This window comes from Camelina sativa, chromosome 7 (assembly GCF_000633955.1).
Source record: "Camelina sativa cultivar DH55 chromosome 7, Cs, whole genome shotgun sequence".
NCBI lineage: Eukaryota > Viridiplantae > Streptophyta > Magnoliopsida > Brassicales > Brassicaceae > Camelina > Camelina sativa.
The window spans coordinates 22,606,729-22,625,323 of record NC_025691.1 but is presented as its reverse complement, the minus strand read 5'-3'; the positions used below and the strand labels follow the sequence as shown (position 1 = coordinate 22,625,323).

Here is an 18,595-nt window from a genome sequence, read left to right as displayed (position 1 = left end):
AATAAACATACACATCACGCGTATTACCAAACAAACATTAATCATGAATGAATAAATATGAATCGATCGTAGTGAAGCATAAATCCTAGTAAGTCAAATATTCCCTCTGTTTTATAATATAATATGTTTAGAGAAGTTTTTTTGTTTCGTAAAATATAAGATGTTTTTAAGTTTCTAGGTAACTTTTAGATTAGTTTAATATTTTCTATTATGCAATTTTGTTTGTAACTGATTAAACTTTTTTAAAGTGGTCATTTCTTAGTCTGTATATTTTACTCAATAGATCTTATATTTTGAAATAGAGGGAATAGGTAATATTAATAAAGCATGTGATAATGACCACCGATTTGTGAAACCGATTTAAAACTAGCGATTCATCAAACCAAGCAACAAAAGCAATTTAATAAATAACACATAGGTTTAAATCATTTCAATACTCCGTTTTATACACACGTTTAAAAACAAACTTAATCAAAACCAATTTAACCAATTATGTCAAACACGTGTAATATAAAGTGTGAGGCATTAAGCATCAAAGTTCACAAACAACGAGTAACGAACCAACTAAAAAAACAGACATCATTAGACATCTTTAGCTTAATATAAATTTTAGTATTATTCAACATATGTAATGATTGAATAGGAGTTTCACATTCAGTGATACAAAGAAATCTAGTTTGTCGGTACGTTATTGTACTTCAACACTAAAGTAATGCTACACTTTTTATTTGTCAGAAATGCAAAAAAATTATTATGGTTCACTTAGATTACAAATTTACAACAACTAAACTAACAGGTTACTCTATACAGCGACCGGTTAGTTTAGCTCTTGATGCTCTAGAATAAAAGGTTCGGGTGAATCCTTAGTGTTTTACTAATGTTTTTTTTTTTAATTGTGAGTTTTTTTTATGTTTGATTAAGCATCTTTAGATTAATATAATTTTTGGTAAGATTTTTAAGAATTGATTTTTAAACACTTTTTTTTTCGATCTCTTGCTCCCAAATCGGTATAAGAAAGACATGCGAACTTTGATCATATTTGGCGACATGGAATCTTGTCGAATAACCAAAAACCGATATAGTCAGGGTGGATTCCATGAGGTTGAATACCTAGTTCCCAGTCTGGAAGATTTTCTTCATGCTCGCAACTACTATGGACCAATGGATATGGTCTTGGTTGTTGCAGATAAAGATGTTCCGACTCTATACAGCGACCGGTTAGTTTAGCTCTTAATACCCTAAAATAAGAGGTTCGGGTGAATCCTTAGCGTTTTACTAATGTTTTTTCTTTTTTCAGTTGTGAGTTTTTTTTTTATGTCTGATTAGGCATCTTTAGATTGATATAATTTTTGGTATTATTAAACATATGAAATAATTTTATGGGAGTTCCACATCTAGTGATAAAAATAAATCTCAAGTTTGTCAGTACCTTATTGTACTTCAAAACTAAAGCAATGCAACATTTTTTTTTTGTTAGAAATGCAAAAAAAAATTATTATTGTTCACTTGATTACAAATTTACAACTTAAAACCAGTCACATTTAAAACCCATTATCATTATTAAACCATCATCATCAACAAAACTTTTCTAGTTGATCAGATCATTTGTTTGGTCAAATAAATATGTACTTATTTCTCCCAGTTTTTGGTCTTAGGCGCATAGGAAAAACATATTATAGATATTTAATTTAATCGGCCCGTTTTTCCACTAAAAAGTCATTAGTTCTGCTGGAAACCTACTTCTAACTAAGGGTAGTGGTCACACGTTCGAATTGCAGAATATACAATTTTAAGTTTTTATTTTTTTTGGCTTGTAGCCACCAAAATCTCAGCGCCGGCGTGGGAGCTGGGACAATGGATACGGTGGAGGAGATACGACGGATGAGTGGTTATGGCGGAGATGTGATAGTAGTCGGTGGGTTCCCGGCGTCGGAGTTGGAATCGGAATCTGAATCCGATTTAGCGGCGGCAGAGATTATGGTTATATGGGCTATTCAAGGGCCAACTTCTTTTGCTCCAAACGCTCTGGTTGCTCAGTCTTCTCTTGAGCTGCGTCTCGATGCTTGTGGCCAATCACTCTCTATTCTCCAGTCTCCTTGTTCAATGGTAACTCCTTTAGCTTCTCAAATGTAACTGCTTTCTCATTTGATTGCAATCAAGTTTGCGTCTTTCGAATCCTTATTTGATCCCTTCCGATGTATTGAAACGAGGGGTTTGGAGAAGATGTATAAACCTGTCTTTGTGGCTAGCATCAAACTTACATTGACTGACATTGGGATGTTTCTAGAACATGTCTAGTGATACATTCCAGGTGTGGTTTAGCTTTAACATTGAAGAAAGTGATGAATTTGATTATTCTTGCGTTTGGTTGATCATGAAACGTGTTAGAACTATCTGATGGTTGTTTGTTGTGTGTGTGTATTGTGAAGAACACGCCTGGAGTAACCGGGTCAGTGATGTGGGACAGTGGGGTTGTGCTAGGGAAGTTCTTAGAACATTCTGTTGACTCTAAGGTTCTTTCTCTTGATGGCAAGAAAATCATCGAGTTGGGTTCTGGTTGTGGCTTAGTTGGGTGAGCAAAAACCCGCAAAATCTTTCTCCTCTGTGAATTCACCATTAATACTGTGTGAAAACTTTACTTAACTTCTTTCTTCTTTCAGTTGTATCGCAGCACTTTTGGGAGGCAATGTTGTCCTCACTGATCTTCCAGATAGACTAAGGCTACTCAACAAGAACGTCCAAACTAATTTGCATCGTGGGAACACGCGGGGATCTGCTGTTGTGCAGGAGCTTGTTTGGGGAGATGACCCAGATCCAGATTTGATTGAACCATCATTTCCTGATTACGGTATCCTCCATCTCGGTTTCATCTCATCCCCTTGTACATACCATTTTCTTGTTCTACACCTCTTTATTTTTGCTATGCACTTTGTAGTATTAGGCTCAGATGTTATCTACAGCGAAGAAGCTGTTCACCATTTGGTAACAACACTTCTGCAGCTTTGCGGGGATCAAACTACAATCTTCCTATCAGGAGAATTACGGAATGGTGAATCATTCATTCTCTCATTATTGCTTTCATTCACATTATATAACAAGAACGCAATGTCTAATTTTGCTTACTCCTTTTTTTGTTGTTGTCAGATGCTGTTCTTAAATATTTCTTAGAAACTGCGCTGAAAGATTTCGCGATTGGGCGTGTGGAACAAGCACAATGGCATCCGGATTATCACAGCCGTAGAGTCGTGCTATATGTTCTTGAGAAGAAGTCGAAGAGATGCCTCGCTGATGGTTCTTCCCTTAATCAATCTTGTTAGCCATTTAGGTATGTTTGTTTACAGTTTATGGTAGATAATGTCAAAAGAAAACACTTGGAAAATTGAGTTAAACGTTTGCTATGAAAGATAAAGAACATCACAGAAAACTATGCGAGTCCATATCCAGAACACCAAAGCCTATATACATACACTTAATATTGGTTATTGATTTAGTGACTTCTCTGGTCGGATCCTTCCTTACATATACAACTAACAACGTTATGCTAATAGGGTTTGAGATCTATAAAAACAGATGTACTATTTCTATGTTAATTTTGTTGGATTGAATTGGATTCAGATGATGAGTACAGTTGTTTATATTGTTATGACTAAAAATATTTAACGTAAGAAAACTTTTGTGATCACTTATAGCAAGGTTCACGGGTGAGAAATTTTCAAATTAGAAAATGTGATAAAGGTACAGGTGTAATAAAGGCAAAATTTGAAAGATAAAGGGAGTTAGTAGTAGGCGACTTTTTTGTGTGTTTAATGTAAAGATGCAATAGTTATCCTAAACGGGCAATGCTAAATTAGGAAATGGTAAACAAATACGTTTCCTCTGTTCTGAAGTCGTTGATAGTGCTTCTTGAGTCAGCAGAATGTTTGATTCTGCCTCTATAGTCAAGATTAAGTCGTGGTTTTGAAAGCCCTCTTCCGTTTTAGCTCGAAACCGGATTAGTTTCTTGATCTCTTCGTGTGATTAAATCCGAGTTTTGAGTTTGGAGTAGGTTATTTGTAAATGAAGAAAACAGCAAAATATTAAAGAAGGGAGAATCAAAACGTGCTCATTGATTGAGGTGGAGGATAGCTGGATAGGAACCTTTGGATAATGAAATGGATGGAACTAGGCGAGAAAGACGTATGCGTGTCAAACAGAATCAGCAGCATTATATGTGATTTACTGATTTAAAAAAAAGTTCATAACAAAAACCAAGTAAATTGAATAATCTAACACGCTAAGCTTAAATTAAATGGATGCTAATAAGAAAAAGATTAAGAAAACCTCAAATATGTAAAACTATGCTGTCCAGAACAACATATAATATTAGGGTAATTGATTTGCTTGTTTGGAATCATATCATCGAAGATATCTGGTATGCGATTATAGATCATAAGTTAATATTGTCAACACACACAAAAAAAATGTTTAAATAAATACTACTATTATAGTATAATTAGATGTTTATGAAGGCGAAAACAAGGACAATTATTGAGTAATTTTGTATTCCGTTTTAACATTTATTAATTTATTATTACATTGTGTGAGGGATGACAACGATGGTGATGAACCCAAATTAGAAGATTGAGAGTTGGTAGGCGACTTTTTTTGGGTCCTAGTATAAAGGGATACAATAATCATCGTAAAGGGGCACTGCTAAATTAGAAATTGAATTAGGAAATGGCAAACAACAACTACATTTCCTCTGTTCTGAAGTCGTTGCTTGTGCTTCTTCTTCACCTTGTCTTCTTGAATCAGCAGCAGAATGCTGAATCTGCCTCTACCGTCAAGTTTCTTCCTGGTTTTGAAGGCCCTCTTCCCTTTGAGCTTGAAACCGGGTTTGTTGTTTTCTCTCATCATCTGATTTAATCCGTGTTCTGAGTTTTAAAACTCAGTAGGTTACTGTTTTCTTGTGAATGAAGGTATATTGGTATTGGTAAGGAAGAGGAACTGCAACTGTTCTACTACTTCATCAAATCTGAGAGGAATCCAGAAGAAGACCCTCTTCTTCTCTGGCTAAGTGGTGGACCTGGCTGCTCTTCCATCTCTGGCCTTCTTTATGAGAATGGTGATATCAAAAATATCCATTAACTCCTTCTCTTTTGCATCAAGGATTACTCGTTTTAATTATATGGGTATAAGCAGGGCCTTTGATGATGAAGCTTGATGTTTACAACGGAACTCTCCCTTCTTTGGTCAATACTACATATTCATGGACAAAGGTAAACAAAACTGTGTATTCACTCATATTCATGGATAGTCACAAAACTCAATATATATTCTTAATTGTTTCCCTCAGACCTCGAGCATTATATTCTTGGATCAACCTGTTGGAACTGGCTTCTCCTATTCAAGAACCACACAGTTTAATAAACCCAGTGACTCAGGAGAAGCCAAACGGATCCATGAGTTTTTGCAGAAGGTAGATTAATGTCAAACTTAATAGTCTCCTCTCCTTGAAACCAAACGGTCATTGACATTTTAGCCAAAATAGACATTTTAGGAGCCTTTTCTTCTGTTGTTGTTGTTGTTGCCGTACAGTGGCTAGGCAAGCATCAAGAGTTTTCCTCCAACCCTTTCTATGTCGCCGGAGATTCTTATTCCGGTATGGTTGTTCCAGCTACCGTTCAAGAAATCTCAAAAGGTATGCATATGGTTTCATAATATCCCTTTCCTCAATCAATATAATTATTGTAACAGAACAAACATGATGTTGATGATGTAGGAAACTATCAATGCTGCGATCCTCCAATAAATCTCCAGGGCTATGTGCTCGGCAACCCGTTAACAGACTATACAATTGATGCTAACCACCGCATTCCATTTGCTCATGGAATGGCCCTGATCTCTGATGAACTCTACGAGGTACATATATGGAACATGACATTTTCTTTTGTTTCTTGTTCTTCACTCATGACTTTTGCTTTTATTCGATCGCAGTCTTTGAAGAGAGTCTGCAAAGGAGACTATACACACGTTGATCCACGTAACACAGAATGCTTGAAACTCATTGAAGAATATAATAAGGTTATACATTCAATCGAACAATTTCAGGTGTTGTGTGTGTATGATCATCACTTTTTTTTGGTTATTTTTCTTCTAGTGTATAAGCAGATTATACCGATCATTTATATTATATCCATTGTGCGAAACTGAAACTCCAAATTGCTATGTAAGTAATCCATATATCTTGTCTTCTGTTAACCGTTAAACTATTTGTGACTTTTTGTTTATACAACAAAGTTGTTTTTGTAGATTTATCGGTATTTTCTAACTACCCACTGGGCCAATGACGCTGCTGTGCGGGAAGCTCTTCAAATCAATAAGGTACAAAGTTATTTTAAGGGTTCTTGGTAAGGAAAAAATTTCATTCTTATAGGAGGATTTATGATTACAGGAGAGTATAGGGGAATGGGTACGATGTTATTTCGGTATGCCTTACACTAATGACATTAAAAGTAGCATACCTTACCATGTGAATAACAGCATCAGTGGTTATCGTTCTCTCATCTTCAGGTCAGAGTTCAACCCTTTGACTGATCTTTTGTCCCTACCAAGATATATAACTAGTAGAAACTTTTATGCGGTTTTTGGTGAATAGTGGTGATCACGATATGGAGGTACCTTTCCTTGCAACTCAGGCTTGGATAAGATCTCTTAACTATTCCGTCATTGATGATTGGAGGCCATGGATGATCAAAGATCAAATCGGGGGGTATATAATCCGATCGATTCATTCAAGAATAGGTTCTCTTATTTATGAGTCTCACTGTAAAATTTACTCTTGATTCTTTACTTGACAGATACACAAGGACTTATGCAAATAAAATGACATTTGCTACTATCAAAGCAAGTCTTTCTTCTATCCTTTTCCGTACAAAACATTTTTGTTGCGGTTTTAACTTGTATTGAGAGCTGTGGGTTTTGATTATAGGGAGGTGGACACACACCAGAGTATAAACCAGATGAAACATTTATCATGTTCCAAAGGTGGATCAATGGCCAACCTCTATAAAAGAACAGTGGCCTTTACGTATAAAGGACAAGAGTCTATATGGTTCTACCGTTCTAGACTTCTAGTAACACATTCTAAAAGTCATAATTGTATATTTATTAAGTTTAAAAGCAAGAGTCAACATACTTTTCAAGCTTTGCTACATCTGCATTTCACTTCTTTAAAAGAAGTTAAATTCTTTACACAAAAAAAAAGTTATAATCTATAAATAAAAAATTGATTTTTCTTTTTTTGAGAGAGGTCTAATTTAAAATTTATTTGTCCATTTTAAAATTTACTTCAAAATATAATTTGGAAGAAATGTTGGATGGTTATTTAGCGGAAATTCAACTAAAAAAAACAAAAAAAAATTAACAATTATCGAGAGATGCTTTGAAAGTGATGATCATATCTTCTCAACTCTCAAACTGACAAGGTCATGTACAATACAACTGCTTAATTTTAATGTCCAATGTAAATTAAATAAAAAGAGATGACAATTCACTATATGAAGGGGTAAGTGTCGGGATAGAGTGAAGTTTCTCAAGGATGACAATCAACTGCTTAATACGGGTTCCAGAGAGGGAGAAACGGTTAATAAGTTGGGTTTATTCGGGGAGGGGGTGGTGGAAGATGAATACAGATGGCACTTCGAAAGGTAACCTGGGGATGGCGGCTACAGGTGCTTTGCGGGATGAGTCAGGAAGCTAGCAAGCGGGTTTTTCTTTGCATATTGGTGTTTGTACGGTTCCAATAGCAGAGTTGTGGGGTGTTCACTATGCTATGTGTGTTGCTGGAGATAAACGAGTAGCACAATTGGATTTGGAGGTTGATAGTGAGATGGTGGTGGGCTTTTTACGGACAAGGATCAGTGAGACTCATCCTCTGTCGTTACTGGTGCGGTTGTGTCATGACTTCATATCAAGAGATTAGGTAGTCCGCATTTCGCATGTGCATAGGGAAAATAATCGTCTTGATGACGGCTTAGCAAACTATGCTTTTCAATTACCTTTAGGTTTTCATTTCTTTGAGTCTTGGCCGTCTTGTATTGCAGAGCTTGTGTCGCAAGATGCAAGTGGATATGCAATACCACGGAATGTTTGTATTTAACTTTAGTTCTTTTAATAAATAAAGGGGGTGTTACTCCCTCTGTTCTATAAAAAAAAAAATCCATTACTCGATTTTTCTAATCCTGGCATATCTTACTGTATAAAACTACTTGATTTGATTTGCTTTTATTATACTTAAATTATAGGTTGAGCGGCCGGACCAATAAAATTCGGGACCCCATATAAAATAAGAAAAAATAACTAATTTTTATAATATTATTAACTATAAAGTTAAAAAACAATCAATTTGAACAAACATTTTATTTAAAAATATAGTAGTTGTGTGACATCCTAAAAAAATAACTAAAATAATTGAATATTTTGTAACAAATATGTAATTTTTATACTTTCCTACAAAATGTACTCAACAAACTTATTATTTTTACATATATATTATGCAAAATTACCATGCATAAACATATATAATCAAAAAATATATAAAAAGGTGGAGCCCTTAGAAAGTGATGGCCCCATTGGAATGTTTCATTTCAATGCCCTCCCGTCCTGCTTTTGATTTAATTTACAAAAGTTAATAGAATAAGCATGGGGAAAACGGCAAAAATCAATTCAGACTATTTGCGGAACGCTTTTTCATACATGATCTATGATACCCTGCATTTATCTACATGAACCGACTAAAAATTCAAATTTTCTACCTCAACTTTATAAAATTTAGTAAATTTTAACATTTCCGTAAACGATATTATTTGGCCATTTAATAGTGCTGAGTCAGACGCCAACGAGGCGACCACATGGCATATGGGATAGCAAAACGACGTGGTTTTAGTCGTTCAAATCAAAACAAATAAAAAAAGCTGCTACTGGATTCGAACCTGTGCAAGTAGAACCAACGTAATGGCCCCTTAACCACTCGCATACATTGATTTTTTTATGTTAATAAGGAAAACATCGTTGTTCGTATAATTTCGTTATTTTAAGTGTCCTAGTGATTAAGAACTAATTTGATTGACTTGACTTATGCAGGTTCGAGTCTTGCTGGCCACATTTTGTTTTTATTTTATTTATCCTTTATATGCCACGTGGTCGCCTCGTTGGCGTGTGATTCAGCACCGTTAAATGGCCAGATAACATCATTTACGGAAATGTTGAAATCTACTAAATTTTATAAAGTTGAAGTAGAACGTTTAAATCAATTTTGTATATTAATCTATATTTCTAAAATGTTTTTACTATATGTTTACTGTCTGATATACTTTATAAAACGTTTATTTTTTATGTGAAAATGAGTTACAAAAATTATATATCTATATGGTCGTTATGAATAAATTCTATGTGTAAACTGTACATATTTTGTCACAAATTTTATATTTTGATAATAAATACAGTAAAACCTCTATAAATTAATACTCTATAAATTAATAAACACTATAAATTAATAAATTTTACTAGTCCCAAGTCGGGACAGTGTAAAAATTAACAAAATTCGATAAGATAATAAGATAATATTTTTTTTGAAATCCCCATGTAAAATATAGTCCCAATAATATCATAAATTAATAATCATGTAAACATATATATATATATATATGCTGATATAGTAAAGTATGTTTCTCTTAAACCTTATATATATAAAAAAATTGTTATGTTGTATCTTCAAACTATAATGATATAAAATATTCTATAACATTTCATAAAACAGCTAAAACTTTTTAAAATTTTCAATTTCTAAATATGCATCATTTACATTTTTATAGTTTGATAGACTATTAAAATACGAGAATTGATATTCTTATTCATAAATTTGAATATTTATGTCATATGTATAAGTGAATTTGTCTATAATATTTGTAATTCATTGTCAATAATATTTTTTAATTATTTCAAATTCAATTTCAATACCATAAAATATACAACATCTAAAATTCTAATCTTATTTTGCAAAAATTGTCTCAATTCATAGTTTTTTTAAAATTAAACAATTAAAAATATATCTATAAATTAATAATTATTAATTTACACTATAAAATAATAATTATTAGTTTATAGATAAATTAATATCACTATAAATTAATAAAATGTCTTGGTCCCAACATTATTAATTTATAGAGGTTTTACTGTATATAATATTTATGATAAAAATAAATAAATATTGCCCTCATGCTAAAAAATTTTAGACCCACCACCGATCACGTGCTGTGCCTACCATGTAATAAAAAGGGCAACAGCCCTAGGCCACCAAAAAAATATTATACATAATAGGCCACATTTTTTGTATAAGTTATTTGTATTTTTCTTTTAAACCATACTATAAATACATTAAAATTATAATTTTCTTGAATATCATTCCTGTAAATGTTTTAAAATGTTTAAAAATTATATTTATTAAACAAATGTAATAAATTTTCTGATGTTAATTATAAAATATAAAATAATACACATGCTTAAATAAAATAAAATAAACTACAGTAGAACCTCTATAAATTAATACTCTTTAAATGGATACTCGCTAAATTAATAAATTTTTCCAGTCCGGAGTTAGGCTGGTGTAAAAAATGACACAATTCGATAAAATAATAAGATAATACTTTTTTTTTGAAATCCTATGTAAAAATATAGTCTCATCAATATCATAAATTAATAATGATATAAACTAAATATATATATATATATATCTGAAATATGGCTCTGTTGTTGTTTGAATATTCTTGAATTTTCATTCTAGATGGAGTCCATCTATAATCTTTCTCATTGCATCAAAAATTTGTGTTGTTTTTTCAAATTGCATCCAAAAATTATGGAGCGTCCTACATGCGATAGTTAATTATTTACGTGTAATTGGTTCTAAAGATACCGCAATATATTTTCAGACTTCATCATAAAAGATAGTAATAACAATTTCTTCTAAATTCTTAATTTCTAAACATTTATCATTTTCATCTGGATAATCTACTAAACTATTGACATCAATCATGTTACGATAACCGAAATTATAAATTAAAAAAATTCTATAAAAGTGTAAATTATAACAAAGTATCTTATTTTTAATATAAATATTTAAAATTATAAAAATAAAAATAATCTTTTCATAAATTAATATTTTAATTTATTGATAAATTAATAATTATTAATTTATCGATAAATTAAATCTATAAATTAATAAAATATTGTGATCCAGACCTTATTAATTTATAGAGGTTTTACTGTAATACTAAATTTTTGTTTTCATATATAAAAATCTGCCCTAAACCTCCATGTATGTCTAGGCACGGCACCACGATGTGCTAAAAATTAATAATGACACATGTTTAAACGTTAAATAATCTTGATATTGTTATCCATATCCTCTAAAGAATTGGTCACATCACAAAGTTCGATAGACATTTTACTAATGAAAATTAAAACTTATAATAACGAGCTTAAACTCACATTTCATATGTGCCGATGTGCTGACCACTAACCAGGATCAAACTATTAACGAGTATCCAAGATTGCGATTCAGCAACGGAATCGAAAGAGTTATGAACTGTGCACAAATGTGATCAATACTTATGTAGTTTTTAATATATACTGTATATACTTTATATGCAATGTACAAGACCGAAGCAATATTGTAGAATTAATGCACAAATACATACCACTAGAACTAGACTAAACTGAGACTTAACCAACAATTAATAACTTAATTAATACATGTTAATAACCACCAGAGTTGGATTTGAAGGAGCGTGGGTGGAAAGTGGAGTATGCAAAACTATTTTAAATAGATAGTAATCTTCTCAGATCTGCATGTGTTTAAAACTTTGAAGTTTAATAATTAAAAACGCTACATATAGAGTAAATGAAGCTTTATGTGCAGAACCTGCGTGTATAAATACTGGTTACACTAACTCATATTTTTTCCATACAGTTGCATTTAGATCAAATACAAAACTACAAAAGACCCAAAGAAGCATGAATCCTCCTATGTTTTACTTCCTTGTTGCCTTAACAGCAGTTTTGGCCGCCACTATCGCAAACGCACAACCTGTTCTCGACATCGATGGAGACATCATATTTGTGGATGAAAATGGCGTCCGACGTTTGGCTTTAACCAAGAGGACTGACAATAAGCCATTCTTGGTTATGTTCAAGAAAGCAAATGTGCCAGAGATCTCCTCCAAGACCAAGACTATGTCTATCTGAGAGAGAAAAAGATTACAAAATTCAGTCGTAACTTAATTAGACTGCTAATAAAGAACTCTCACTGTGTTTCTCTTTGTTCATCAAATTTGGAATAAAACACATTTCTTCTGTTTCGTTTAAGATTCAAAAAATTGGATATTAATTAAAGGGACAGTAATTTGTCTCTCCATTTTTTTGTTGCTTATAGATAGAAACATTTTAACAGTTACATGTATTAAAGTCAATGATCTAACAAGACAAAGTTTCTACAAATGATAAAACGTGATCAATGCAGATATTGTCATAGTGAGAAACAACAATGAAGGCTATCGTATCCATCACGGTATCTGTCTCGTGGTCTACCATCAAACTTAGGGGTTTGTGATAAGTTGCATCGGGTGTATGTGAGAAGGGAAAAGTCATCACGTGCGGAGTAAAGAGTTAAACACATGTGAATAACAATTGTATATAAACAGAAAAATAGTTTTTAGAGGAATTATGTTTGTTGTGAGAAAACAGAGTGACGAATGTGTCATCTGAGAGGGAGAGAGATATGTCTAGTTGCGCCTAAAGTCTCTTGTTAACACTTGTATCGTTCATTCAGATAATAAAAGAAGGTTCTTTTCTTATCATTTTGGAGAAGATTAACGATTTTGTGTGAATGTAGGCTACCATCAAACTTATATTGGGATGTTTCTAGAACATGTTAGTGATACATTCAACTTTTGTTAAGTGGCTTTAGCTTAACATTAAAGAAAGTGATGAATTTGATTCTTCATGTGTTTTATCATGAAGCGTGTTAGAATTTAGAACTATCTGATGGTTTGTTTGTTGTGTGCGTGTGTATTGTGAAGAACACGCCTGGAGTAACCGGGTCAGTGATGTGGGACAGTTGAGTGGTGCTAGGGAAGTTCTTACAACATTTTGTTAGCTCTTGAAGGCAAAAAAATCGTCTCATTATTGCTTTTAATCACATTGTATAACATGAAAATACAATGTCTTAAGTTTGCTTACTCCTTTTTGTTGTTGTTGTCAGATGCTGTTCTTAAATATTTCTTAGAAACCGCTGAAAGATTTCGCGATTGGGCGTGTGGAACAACACAATGGCATCCAGATTATCGCAGCCGTAGAGTCGGGCTATATGTTCTTGAGAAGAAGTCGAAGAGATGCCTCGCTGATGGTTCTTGGCTTAATCAATCTTGTTAGCCATTTAGGTATGTTTGTTTACAGTTTATGGTAGATAATGTCAAAAGAAAACACTTGGAAATTAATTTAAACGTATGCTATAAAAGATTAAGAACATCACAGGAAACTATGTCAGTCCAGATCCAGAACAACAAACCCTATACTTACATTTAATATTTGTTTAATTGATTTAGTCTAGTGACTTCTCTGGTCGGATCAAAAAGATAATAAATATTTTTAGTCATAACAATATAAACAACTTTTCTAAGGTGCAGGTGTAGGATTCCTTTACTATAATCGAAAAGGTTATAAAACCTTTGGATAATGAAATTGATGGAACTAAAACCACTAATTAAGCGAGAAAGACGTATGCGTGTCCATTACCATAAAAAAAAGACGTATTCGTTTCAAACAGAATCAACAGCGTTATCATATGATTTACTGATTTAAAAGGAAAAACAAAAAAAAACAAATAAGAAAACCCAAGTAAATTGACTAATCTAGCTAACACGCTAAGCTTAAATTAAATGGATGCTATAAAAGATTAAGAAAGTTTCATATTATGTAAAACTATGCGGTATAAATCGTATAAAATTATGCTGTCCAGACAGAACAACAAAGTCAGTAAATATAATACATATTTGGGTAATCGATTTGCTTGACTGGACATCTTAACATTTTTGGAATATATTTTTGTGTTATCCTCTCTTATCTTTGTATCCAAACAAGTCCTAACTAAATTTTCTACAATCCTTACAACCAAACACAATCATTTTTTTATATGCTAATATTAATTTCCTAAAATCTATCTATCTAATTTAAATCAATACCTTAGATTAAAATATAATTCTCCTTTCACTTTTATTTAATCTTATATTTAATTATTTGAATTAATATTTAATACATAATATTAATAAAATTTTAGATTTTTTCCAGCATATAATATGATTTGAATTTTTATAAACGGATATATATTTTAAAACTTATTTTAGGATTTTTGTAACCAAAAAAATATATTCTAATATAGATTATTTTACATTTGAGTTATTTTAATATATAATGAATATTTACACTTAATCCATATTTAAGTTGAAACGAGAAACCATATTGAGATATGGTATAATATTCAGGTTATAACAAAAACCAATAAAATCAATAATAATTATCAATATACAAGCATATTTGTTAATATGGATAAACACACAAATATGCATTTATAACGATTACAATCACAAAATTCGGTTTTGGTAAGATATTTTTAAATAAAGAAAAGAATTAATCGGTTTTAGTACTAAACATTCATGAAATCGTAATTCAGTAAAGATTTCTCTCATTTCTTAGCTAAAGATCGAGAAAATATAGGAAACATAAAATTTGCTAGACTAACATTTCTTATCTATATATGTTAGGCTTGCTAACCAATTTTTTCTCGATTTGCAATCATACCTAACTGGCATCATCAAAGATCTCTATAAAAAGCCTGTCAATAGAAGGTAGAAAAATCATCTGAGCAAACACAATTTACTTATAGCAATCCATAATAAACTTTAAGATTTCAATGGCTGCCTCATTTGCTTACCTAAGAGATTGGTGTTAGCGCAAGTGATTGATGTTAGCCGATGAAAAAGCAGATCTCTGTCAACACTTTATTTCTGTTTTCTCATGTATACATATATCATTATATATTATGTATCAATTAAGTACTAATAGCACTTCTTGCTTTCTTAAAAACTTAGGTTTTTTTTTCTTAACAACTTAGGTTTTTTTTTATAATTAATTATTCTCAACAAAGAGGCAAGATTGGAACACCAACAACTAATGTGGTGTTTAAACATGTCTTTCAGAATCTGGAGAACAAAGATGTTGAATAAACATATTTCAACTTATATATTATCCATATCGTATATATATTTCTACTTAAAACTTATCTTTCTCTCCATACGTTGAGTTTGTACAGAAAAGTAGAAGTAAGAGAATGTTAAACGATTTCTTAATTAACTATGTCTTTGTCAACCAAACTTCGTCTTATTTAACTCTTTCATCCGTTTTATGTTAATAATAAAGTTAGATTATTGAACTTTTACAAAAACTAATAACGTGATTTTTTTTTGGGCAAAACGTTACAGAATCGATTGAGATATCTATTTCAATATCAACCATTCACATAAATCGAAGAGATAAAAATTTAAAAATCAATCTATGGTGAAACGAGAAATATTTTAAACTTTCATAAAATTAATGAATTCAAACCAATATAAATTTGTATTATAAATGTTATACTAAATAAATAAATTTACAAATGTAATATCTCAAACAAAAATTTCACCTGTGCGACATCATGGGTTATTACCTAGTTGTTATATTATTTTTAGATTGACTGGATATCTCGTGTTTAACTTTGATTTATTTATTTACAAAAAATAATATAATAAATTGAAAACTAATATTTTTATAAAGTTTCAAGAAAAAATATTTAGTTTAACCGAATTTTAATTCAGAGTGCTCAAATACTGGTCATACCTGATTGAACTAATTAAAATAACAAAACTGATCTTTATTTGGATTATTTTTTAATTTATTTCGTAGAATGTTTATATCAAAATCGTTTTTTTAAAATCAAATTCGTAAATTACTATATGTGTATATATTTCTAAAATGTTTTACTACATTTATACTGATATATTTCTATTTATGAAACTATGTACCTATATAGTTGTTACGAATAAAATTTATGTGTAAACTACATATTTTATCACAATTTTTATATTTTGATAAAATATATTAGTCCTAATAACATACTTTTAAGACTTTAAAATTATTTAAAGCATTGACAGCCATATTTTTGCCAATCACACTTTTATTGCTTTTAATTTTCTAAAAGCTTTGAAAGCCGCTTCATTTTTTTTTTCCTTGTTTTCTCAAAAAAATTAAAGCATCAAAATCATGCTCTACAACTAAATAATTTTAAAAACATTATTTTTTTCTCCCTCATTATATTTAAAAGCTCTCCAAAAATACATGTATATTTTTTACATATTATATTTTTACAAATTAATTATTTTTATTTTTTTCTCTTTCTTTTAAGATCCATTTCAATAATAATTTTTATTTTTTCATCATCATCATTAATAACAGTGTAAAAGTGTAAAAATAGTTACAGCTTTAAAAGTTGTTGGTAAACAATCAGATTTTAACAGTTAAAGTTTTTACAGTTAAAACATGTAAAACCAAATTCTCTACTGCTAAAATTTTAAAGTAAAATTCTTTACAACTGAAAGTAACAGCTGTTACCGATCACGGCCATTATATATATTGCTTATGTTAAAAAAACATATATAATAAAGGAATAAACACTACCTCGTGCTAAATATTTTTTTAGATCTACCACTGATCACGATGCCAAGATTGAAATAATTTTCAATACTGGTGATCACGATGCTAAAATGACACATGTTCATATGCATGTCATGTGCCGATGTGCTGACTGCTGACCTAGATCAAACTATTAACGAGTATCCAAAATTGCGACAGCAACGGAATCGAAAGAGTTATGAACTGTGCACGAAATCATGAAAGAGCTATGTACTGTGCACAAAGTAATGAAAGAGTTATGAATATAGCTATGCACAAAGTAATGAAGTTGGGTACGACAGTACAACAAATATTTACATTGTTAGCATTAAAGAAACGCTATAATATATTATTAATAGTGGTTTCATAAATGCTCTGTTTGACCCAGTAATTTAAGACCCTCTGCATATGATCATGTTGTTTCGGTATGTTATGATAGAGTTTTTTACCATACCATTAACAAAATATTTTGATATATTAAAAAAAAAAAAAAACTTGATACAATGACTCAATATTAATGCTACACTAGGTGCTTTTCCTATAGTTACATATTCTCTCTCTTAAAATACACTTTGTCTCCCACCTGAAACTCAAAATATTTCTTCTTATTATTGACATGAATTTTCTATATCATAAATGATGATGTTTTAGGATTTTTCTTTGTATTAAAAAGGATAATTTTTTAGTATATTTAATGTATTTTCATTATCAAAATCAATTACAGTAATTGATTAATATTTTACTTTTATAATATATAATTAAATGTATGCATCCAATTAAATAACAAGTGTGAGAAAAACACCACTAAATGAATAGTAAAAAGAGTATAAAACAAAAGTCATTTTAATTAGTATCTTAATCTCGCTGCTTTCTAATATAGAAGGACTATAATTGCTTTCATAATTTTTTTTTCCATTCTAAATCATTTTATTAGTTTGCCTTGACATAATCATTGTTTACCGAAGTAGTTAGAAAAGCCGAACAATTATAGAATAAAGACCATTGAGAATTACATGAGACTGCTGTTTTAGCTAATAAATCAGCACAAGAATTTCCTTCACGATGGCAGAACATGAATTTTGTCGCATCAAACATCGTTGTCCATTGATTGATATCCTTCAAGTAGTGTTGGAGATGTAAATTATGTTGGGCATCATCGATTAGCATGTTAACTGTAAGATTATCTCCTTCAAAATCCACAACTCGGTACCCTAGTGCCCAAGTACTCTGTAATTTATATATATATATATATTTAGTGTTGTAATACAATATTTTATAGCGTTTCCTTATTTTCAAAATATTTATTTAATTACTCATCTTCACAGCTACGAGAGATGGTTCAACCATAGCATTACTAAAATGTTGTGTTCATAATATCAATACTTATAAAGTTATATGCAATGTACAAGACCGAAGCAATATAGCACAAAAAAAAAATACTACTAGAACTGGACTAAACTGAGACCAATAATTAATAATTAATTAATACATGTTAATGAGTGCTCACATTTGGAATAGTCGTTGTATCTTTTTTTTTTATGGATTACATATAGAAAGAAAAATATAATTAATAATTTACGTATACATTTTTGGAGACATTTATAAAATAAATTCTCAAGTTAACACTTATTTACAGACATATCATTGATATTAAATAATTAATTTAATAAATAAATTAACTTTACTTATATTTGAATTTTTTATAGAAACTAATTGTTTTAAAAGGTAACAAACATAATTGTAAATGTATACAAATTTTATTTCCTTATTTTATAAAGAGGTGAGTGAAGAGTTATTG

The 18,595-nt window shown here is 30.7% G+C and overlaps 2 protein-coding genes across 3 annotated transcripts; both read left to right on the top strand.

Moving 5' to 3' along the window:
* On the top strand, positions 1,772 to 3,490 carry LOC104702027 (protein-lysine methyltransferase METTL21B-like). Its single transcript, XM_010417824.2, has 5 exons — positions 1,772 to 2,106; positions 2,430 to 2,572; positions 2,661 to 2,848; positions 2,936 to 3,049; positions 3,145 to 3,490. Exons 1-5 carry the CDS (start codon positions 1,855 to 1,857, stop codon positions 3,315 to 3,317), a joined length of 870 nt encoding a protein of 289 aa, XP_010416126.1. The 5' UTR covers positions 1,772 to 1,854; the 3' UTR covers positions 3,318 to 3,490.
* Positions 4,678 to 7,248, top strand: LOC104702026 (serine carboxypeptidase-like 2). Of its 2 annotated transcripts, XM_010417821.2 has the most exons (13): positions 4,678 to 4,874; positions 4,959 to 5,104; positions 5,182 to 5,258; positions 5,336 to 5,458; positions 5,578 to 5,680; positions 5,762 to 5,901; positions 5,977 to 6,063; positions 6,140 to 6,208; positions 6,292 to 6,363; positions 6,434 to 6,552; positions 6,638 to 6,751; positions 6,840 to 6,885; positions 6,971 to 7,248. In XM_010417821.2, the coding sequence occupies exons 1-13, from the start codon at positions 4,717 to 4,719 to the stop codon at positions 7,049 to 7,051; spliced, it is 1,335 nt and encodes a 444-aa protein (XP_010416123.1). In that variant the 5' UTR covers positions 4,678 to 4,716; the 3' UTR covers positions 7,052 to 7,248. The 2 variants fall into 2 exon arrangements, with proteins under 2 accessions (XP_010416123.1, XP_019083333.1); XM_019227788.1 differs by lacking the exon at positions 6,140 to 6,208.